This window comes from Mus caroli, unplaced genomic scaffold, assembly GCF_978045245.1.
Source record: "Mus caroli unplaced genomic scaffold, Mus_caroli_1 scaffold_8, whole genome shotgun sequence".
NCBI classification, from domain to species: Eukaryota; Metazoa; Chordata; class Mammalia; order Rodentia; family Muridae; genus Mus; species Mus caroli.
This window is the reverse complement of record NW_028227263.1, coordinates 66,427,409-66,435,352: the sequence shown is the minus strand read 5'-3', so window position 1 is coordinate 66,435,352 and position 7,944 is coordinate 66,427,409. Positions and strand designations below refer to the sequence as shown.

At 48.7% G+C, this 7,944-nt stretch overlaps 1 protein-coding gene across 3 annotated transcripts; it reads right to left on the bottom strand.

The window, feature by feature from the left end:
• Positions 1–57: 57 nt before the first annotated feature.
• Positions 58–7,896, bottom strand: Rccd1 (RCC1 domain containing 1). Of its 3 annotated transcripts, none has more exons than XM_029479091.2 (9): positions 7,201–7,896; positions 4,554–4,623; positions 4,139–4,458; positions 3,579–3,975; positions 3,369–3,490; positions 2,532–2,627; positions 2,134–2,316; positions 966–989; positions 58–562 (listed from the first exon to the last, which is right to left on the bottom strand). In XM_029479091.2, exons 3-9 carry the CDS (start codon positions 4,305–4,307, stop codon positions 411–413), a joined length of 1,143 nt encoding a protein of 380 aa, XP_029334951.1. In that variant the 5' UTR covers positions 4,308–4,458; positions 4,554–4,623; positions 7,201–7,896; the 3' UTR covers positions 58–410. The 3 variants fall into 3 exon arrangements, with proteins under 3 accessions (XP_029334951.1, XP_021023833.1, XP_029334952.1); XM_021168174.3 differs by having other exon boundaries at positions 966–995; positions 7,201–7,879; XM_029479092.2 differs by lacking the exons at positions 58–562; positions 966–989 and adding an exon at positions 1,010–1,085 and having other exon boundaries at positions 7,201–7,895.
• Between the last annotated feature and the right edge of the window lie 48 nt (positions 7,897–7,944).

Sequence of the window (7,944 nt, the reverse complement as noted above, 5' to 3'; positions counted from 1 at the left end):
GTGCAAAGGAGATAGAAGAAGTTTCAAGAGTCTCAGAATAGTTTGGATTTGCTCTTTTTTCATTTGGGAATATTTTCTCATTTTGCAGCTATTAAAGCCTCTGGGCTGGGTATAGCTAAGCTGTTGGTGCACGTGGAAGGCCTGGCACTACTCCAGAAATAAACATACATATATATATATATATATATATATACACATACATACATACAAATATCTTCAATTCTTTCATGCATGCCCTGTAAGATTTGTCTTATTCTGAAGTCATGCACCTTTAATCCCAGCACTTAGGAGGCAGAGGAGATCGCTGTGAACCTTGTTTCAAAACTTAGGTTTCCACGCACCTAGGACAGCATGTTGAAGCAAGAGTTCTCTCACCCAGGCACATAAGTGGGGATCCACTGAGGTATAGTTCAGCTTTTCTCTCTTTCCATTGCATAGACATAGGTATTCCAGGGTCCACATGTCACAGCCCTTACTTCAAGTTGTCTTTCTACAAAGTATTCCACACAGCAGGGTCGATCCAGGCTGGTGCTGTCCTTGTGGCCAAGCTGTCCGTATTTACCTAGAGTGAAAGGAAGCCCTTCCTCTGCTTTCCCCTCAGAGATGCCAGCCCACATACTGCCTTGCGAGCTATACACAACCTGATGGGTCTTGTGTGGATTCTAAAAACTTCCAAGCCCAAGCCAACCGTGGGGTCCCCCGAGAACAGTGGCAGTGGCTCCTCTAGTCTCTGCTACCTATGGAGATGAGAACAGCTCCTTCACCCTGGTCATCTTATTTCTCTCATGTCTGCCGTTGGGCCTAAGTGTATCTGTTCTCCCACCCAAGGGAGAGAGTTCTTTAGTCCTCCCATTGCTCAGGCTATGACCCCAGCCCCCTCTAGTTTGTGTAACTTGGTCATGACCTGTTCTATTTTCTCTGGTCCTTCCCCTTGATTTAATGATCAGGAAGCCTTTTTTACTTACCCCAGCCCCAGGTATAGAGTTCTCCTGTCCCTGCAACCAAAGAGACAGTAAGTAGCTGCCATCTACTGTTCTGCTCCCAGCAAGATACCACTCGGCTTGGCACAAGTCACAGACAGCAAGCTGGAATTATGAAATGTGCTCTATCACATGTGGGCTGGTAAAATGCCAGGGATCAACAAGCCGAACTTCCTAAGTACCAACTGGCCTCAATACATGGAGTCACACCCTCTATGGGACAGGTTTTCTGCCCCCAACTCATTAACCAACCACCTTTTAGAAGAACAAGATTTGTTTACTATTTTATGTATATGAGTACACACTGTAGCTGTACAGATAGCTGTGAGCCTCCATCTTGGTTGTTGGGAATTGAATTTAGGACCTCTGCTGGCTCTGGTCAAACCTCCTCGCTCTAGCTGGCCCTGCTCACTCAGGCACAAAGATTTATTATAAATATAGTCAGATCTCTTTACAGGTGGTTGTAAGCTACCATGTGGTTGCTGGGATTTGAACGCAGGACCTTTGAAAAAGCAGTCATTGCTCTTACCGCTGAGCCATCTCACCAGCCCCCTTTTTTGTTTTATTACAATGGTTCTCTCCCTTCCTTAATGCTGAGACACCTCAGTACAGTTCCTCAGACCTCAAAGCCTCAGTCTCCTGCCTCATTCCAAGGGTTAGTATTGGAGGTGAGTGCCACCTTTCCCAGCATGAAACTTTTCAATGAGTGAGGCAGCAGATCAAACTGTATATCAAAAGATGCTGTAATACGGTAATGCTTGTTAAAAACCGCTTAAGCAGGGCAGTGGTGGTGCACGCCTTTAATCAGAGCATTTGGGAGGCAGAGGCAGGCGGATTTCTGAGTTGGAGGTCAGCCTGGTCTACAGAGTGAGTTCCAGGACAGTCAGGGCTGCACAAAGAAACCAGGACTAGAAAAGACCCCAAAAACAAAGGAAGGAAGGAAGACATAGTAGCGATGTACCATGTCCTGGATTCATCCCCAGCACATGATGGGGTCTACAATCACAGATGCTCCAAAGCCTGACAACTGCTTCAGCCCAGGAGTTTCAAGATAATTCTGTATAGAGACTCTTTCTAAAATTAAAAATGGGCAAGCAAGGCAAGCTGCAGTCCCCAGCTAAGTGCTGCTCCACCCTGTGCCAGCTCCACTCACGTGTCACCACAGCTGTGTGTCGGGATCCGCAGCTGGCCATGACTGCATCTGAGCCCAGGGGAAGATCCAGAAGAGCAGGGAAGGGCTGGATGGCTATGAAGTGGGCAGGAGCTCCAACATCAGCCACAGCTACTTCAGCCACAGCTAATTCCTCTTTGAGACCATCTTCATTCAATTCTGTGGCTTTAGAAGGGTTACAGTGTGTTTACTAGTCAGGGGCATGTGAACAGTTTGAATACTGACTTCCAGCTCTATAAAAGACTATTTTCTAGCTCCAGAGCTGGGGCCTAAGCCTTACTCAGTCCTAGAGGCTGTGCAGGGCCAAAATCCCAGGATGATTCTCGGTGTCCAGTACACAGTAAATGAGCAGGGAAGAACATCCTAGAGGGGGACCTCACCTTCCTCTCTCTCTGCTTTCTTCTCTGTCCCACTCCTTGTGGGCAGGGCCAGCTGCCCGGACTCATTCCAGCCCCAGATATAAATATCCCCCGTTTCTGCAAGAGACCAAGAGAATCCATGAAGCACACTGTGGGATCCTTTCACCCACCCCACCTCCTCTAAGCATCCCCATTACCAGTTCCTAGGGGCGAGTAAAGGCTACCCTAAGCACCTCTCCATCAAAGACGCCCACACCAAGTCCCGCTGCTTCCCTGTCTTAGATCTCTGCCCATACACACCCCTCCTCCCCTTCCCTTTTTCCCAACAGCCTTACCATGTACCTCTCTGGCAGGCCTCAAAATCCCCAATCTTCCTGAATCCTGGCACTACAGGCATGAACTACCATGCCCAGCTTTTCTTTGGCTAACTAGGCTGAAGTTCTTTTGTCTCAGCTTTCCCACCAAGATGGACCCAATACACAAAAGCCCTAGGCCACACACTGTGGACCAAGGCACACCTCTCTGCCATCCACCATGGCTACCGGGGCATAGGCAGCCTTCTCCATTCTTCCTGGCTGAGCTGTGTCTTACCATTTCCCCTGCAGAAGTGTCCTTCCCTTCGGGAGTATTTTAGATGGATGGGGGTAGTGAAGAGCCCAGGAACAAAGATAGGCAGTAACCAGATCAGTGGAGGTGTAAGAGGGTGGTGGAGTAACAGGTTAAATCTGGAAACACTGAAGACTCAGGGATGACTGAGCGTGGAATGAGGCCTGGGCTAGACTGCCCACAAAAACACAGACCAAGAGGAAGGAGGGGCCAAGTCCCCCAGCTTGTTTGGAGCAGGCCCGGGTCACTCACCACTCACACACACTGAGTGCCAGCCACCTGCAGCCACCTTAGCCATCCGCAGGCCCTGCAGTGCCTCCAACAGTCTTGGCTCCAGTTCTGCCTCCAGCGTCCCGTGGCCCAGCTGTCCATGCCTGATCAAAGGAGTTCCTAATCAGCTACAGGTCCATCCAAGAGAGCCTCTCCTTGAGCTCCACCACGTCACACCCAGCCGGTCCTCACCTGCCCGCGCCCCAGGAGAACACCTGGCCAGTTGCGCACAACAGCAACACATGCTCAGCACCCAGCTCCAGCTGGCGGACCCGCAGCTCTGGGGCCAGAGGCTGGCAGAAGGGTGGCTCAGGGGTCACATAGGCACGAGCGCAGGGTAGCAACGGCAGGGTCCCCATCCTAGATTCCCTACTGGGTTCATCTTCCCCTTGGCCCTTTGCCCCAGAAACCAAGTTCCGGACCCAGACGGGCTCCCCCTGTAACGCGGAACCTGGTACCCAGGCCTGCAGTTCCGTGCTGGAGCTGCCCTTGTTGCGCAGCAGCACCAGGAGTTCCTCCGAAGCCCACACGTCCCTGCAGCCGTCTGCTGCACCACTCACAGAACCTGACAGTTCCACCCGGCCTCCACCTGTGTGAGAAGAGTGGGGAGGGACACATGCCATGGACCTGGGAAGCTCGAGGCTGCCCGAGTAAGGGTGTAAGGGTGTTGGGTATTTCTGGACTGGCATGTTAGGAGGGTTGGGCAGGTATACATGATACAGGCCTGGAGTTGGGGTTGTGAGGGCACTCACGGGTCACCAGGGCAGTGTAGCTCCAGCCTGCGCTCACTTGGCAAATATCATCACTGGCATGCAGTGGTTCGGGAGTGTGCACTGAATGGTGGCTGTTCCCAGAACCCAGTGCTTGCCCAAAGCCACAGAAACCAAAGCCGAACCAGGCTCCGTGTCGTTTCTCAGCCATGTCCAGGTTGAGCCCTCTGTGGGTGGCCACTTGGCTGTGGTGTGGACTAAGGGATACAAGATTAAGGTTGCAAACCAAGGAGACTCTTGCAAACAGGACACCTTAGGAACGCTGGCAAATCTGGCCTTCCGGGGGGCTGAAGTTGCACTACCTGTAAAATAGAGACAGTATACCATCCTAATCACCGGGCAAACAGAGTCCATCCCACTACTGTCCACAGAGCAGAGCTTTGGCCAAAGGTCCTACCAGATTTTTGACTGCTGAACTGTCTGCAGCTGACCACTTCTTCTACTTTTGGCTCAAATCCAGTGTATAGCTGTAAGAAATATTAAGTATGTGTCTTTTAAGTCAAACTTGTATTCAAGGCAAGAAAAAAATTTTTTTTAAAGATTTATTATTTGGGTTGGGGGTGGGGTGGAGCTGGAGAGACATACACATATAAGAACACTGATTGTTCTTCCAGAGGTCCTGAGTTCAATTCCCAGCAACCACATGGTGGCTCACAACCATCTGTAATAGGATCCAATGTCCTCTTCTGGTGTCTGAAGACAGTTACAGTGTACTCAAACACATAAATAAATAGCTTTTTTTAAAAAATGGTTTTTAGGGGGCTGGTGAGATGGCTCAGTGGTTAAGAGCGCCGACTGCTCTTCCAAAGGTCCTGAGTTCAAATCCCAGAAACCACATGGTGGTTCACAACCACCCGTAATGATATCTGATGCTCTCTTCCGGAGTGTCTGAAGACAGCTACAGTGTACTTACATATATTAAATAAATAAATAAATATTTTTTTTAAAAATGGTTTGTAAAAAAGAAGTGGTTAAAAAAAAAGATTTATTATTTTGGACTGGAGAGACGACTCAGTGGTTAAGAACATTGGCTGCTCTTCCAGAGGACCCAGGTTCAATTCCCAGCACCCACAAAGCAGCTCACAGCTGTCTCTAAGTCCCGTTCCAGGGCATCCTATGCCCTTACAGACAGGCATTCAGGCAAAAAAATCATGCACAGAAAATAAAAGATTTATTTTACAATATGTGTAGAGACATTTTTCCTGAACGTCTGTCTGTGCACCATGTTTGTGTCTGGTGTTACTAAAGGGCAGAAGAGGGCATCAGACCCTCTGGTACTGGAGTGTGAGCCATCATGTGGGTGCTAGAACTGAACCCAGATCTTCTGCAAGAACAGCAGTGCCCTTAACCACTAAGCTTCCCCACACCCTTTTAATTTGAGACAGGGTCTCTCTACACAAGCCCTTGCTGTCCTGGAACTCACTATGTAGAACAGACTGGCTTCAAACTCACAAAGATCTCCCCATCTCTGCCTTTTGAGTGTGGAGATCAAAGGCATGTGCCAGTACTTCTCTACCTGGCCTGGGGTCTAGATCTTTATCTCCCTGTCCCTTGTAAGACTATTTTGAAAATGTTACACACACATACACACACACAGACACACACCAATAAACCCTTTGTTTTCTCAAAGTCCAATGACCAGTGACCCTTTTCTCTGTCCTCCTTAATTTCCATGGACTAAGTCTTACAAGACTACCCAAGTTAGGGCCTGGTGTTCCTTAGGAACAGGTCTGTGTTGTACACTTATCCTGCTCCCATTGGTTGGGGTGTTCAACTGTAGCAAGGACGTGCATTGTTCAATATTCATATCTTAACTTGTCTACCAGGATTATTTACCCACACACACGTTTCTTTCTGCAAAATAGGATGTAATTTCTCAGGGAGGTCTTGAGAATTTAAACTCTACTTGGCCCCTACTCAAAATGGAAGTCTTTGTTTGTTTGTTTGTTTGTTTGTTTCAAGACAGTGTTTCTCTGTATAGCCCTGGCTGTCCTGGAACTCACTCTGTAGACCAGGCTGGCATCAAACTCAGAAATTCCCTGCCTCTGCCTCCCAAGTGCTGGAATTAAAGGCGTACACCACCACTGCCCAGCCAAAATGAAAGTCTTATTCCAAATAGTTTCTTATATTGGCTCAGGTGTCTCTCTTACCTTGGGGTCCATCCCAGGGGCAGCTTACACTATAAAAGCTTATACACAGGTGCAGGAAGTGCTGCAGGGTGGTTGTTTCGGGTCCAAGGGTAACTATACAAAGTAGTTCTACTGACTTCTATCGTGATTGGTTTCCAAGGGCACAGAACATAACTATATAATCAATCTTAGCATTAGAAAGTTCCCTAGGGCTGGGCGTTGGTGGCCCACGCCTTTAATCCCAGCACTCGGGAGGCAGAGGCAGGCGGATTTCTGAGTTCGAGGTCAGCCTGGTCTACAGTGTGAGTTCCAGGATGGCCAAGGCTACACTGAGAAACCCTGTCTCGAAAAAAAAAAAAAGAAAAACAAAACAGAAAGTTCCCTAGGAACAACACAAACATATGAGAAAGTTTCTTTATAATGGCAGGTTGCCCAGGTAACAGTTACCTAGACCTTAACCTTCCATCTAGGCCTTAACAGTGGTCCCTTTCTTTGCAACCCAGAACTTATTTCTATTACCACAAGGGAACTGTGAAATCAGATACAACACTAGGATCTGAGGCCCACAGCTCCAGTCTCTTAGCCTCGAGAACTTTAACCCGGAGTCTCCATTCAAATTGACTCCATTTTACTCTAGACTCCCAATCACACAGCAGGTGTGGAGCTGAGCCATGTCAATTGGATTTATAAGCCTCGTCCCAACAAGAAGAATAAACACCTGGGACCTTGGTGTGTGTGCCTGTGCACCTGGATCCTATTGCACAACTTCAGTTTTACAAGGTGAGTGGGGACAGCACTGTTGTATCTACTTAGCAGAACTGTTTGCAATAAATACAAATCAAATTTTAAGTGTAAAGAGTCCTAGCTTAGTTTACGCAGTAGAATTTAACGACGAAAATGACCATTGGATCTTACCGGGTTTCAGAGGCATTTGTGGACAATTTCCACTGGACCTTACTCGGTCGTTTATTCAAGAAGTCTTTGCTGCGCCTTTCCTTTGACTTAATGTGATGACTATGGGCCCCAGGGAGCTGAAATTGGGAGACAGTCGCGCGATTCCAAATGCAACGCCACTTCACTCGAATGGATCAGAATTTTACAGACACTCTCGAGCCTCTTAAGTCAGATCTGAGACTACAGCTCCAGGATCCCCAACCAAAGGAAACTTTAATCTTCCCATTAGCCCTGTACCCCCAACCCATCAGGAAAGCCATTTAAGCAGGAAACCTTGAAATTGAGCAGCGCATAGTAATGTATGCCGGCGGGGCAAAGCACTTTTTAAGGGCCTCCGCGCCAAGCAACGCGGTCATTGGGTGCGCCAGCTTTTCGGAGCCAATCGTAGGCACGAGCGGTGACGTCACCACTGGGCGCGCCTGGCCAGCGCACATGCGCCGGGTTACCTGCCACCAGGCAGTAGGCTGAAGTCTCCTGTGCGCGCCAACACCAGTGGACGCGGTTGGAACCACTGAATGAATGAATACTCATGACGATCCGAGGGAAACGGCGGGCGAAGACCAAGCCCCGACACCCTCCATTCCCTTTGAACAAGGAAGGAGGTGGTTCACTACTGAACAAGCGCAGGACTGAGGTCCAAACAGGAAGCTGAAGTGCCTTCACTGATTGGCCCAGGCTCTGTCACTTATTTGTACTGAGCCAATG

Bases quoted from the DNA above. Each gene is read 5' to 3' on its own strand.
- Rccd1 (XM_021168174.3), bottom strand. From the start codon at position 4,307: ATGGCTGAGAAACGACACGGAGCCTGGTTCGGCTTTGGTTTCTGTGGC. The intron at 3,491-3,578 runs GTGAGGACCGGC...TCCTTTGATCAG, and splicing joins TTCTCCTGGGGCGCGGGCAG to GCATGGACAGCTGGGCCACG. The intron at 2,317-2,531 runs GTGAGGTCCCCC...ACCCTTCTAAAG, and splicing joins GAAAGCAGAGAGAGAGGAAG to CCACAGAATTGAATGAAGAT.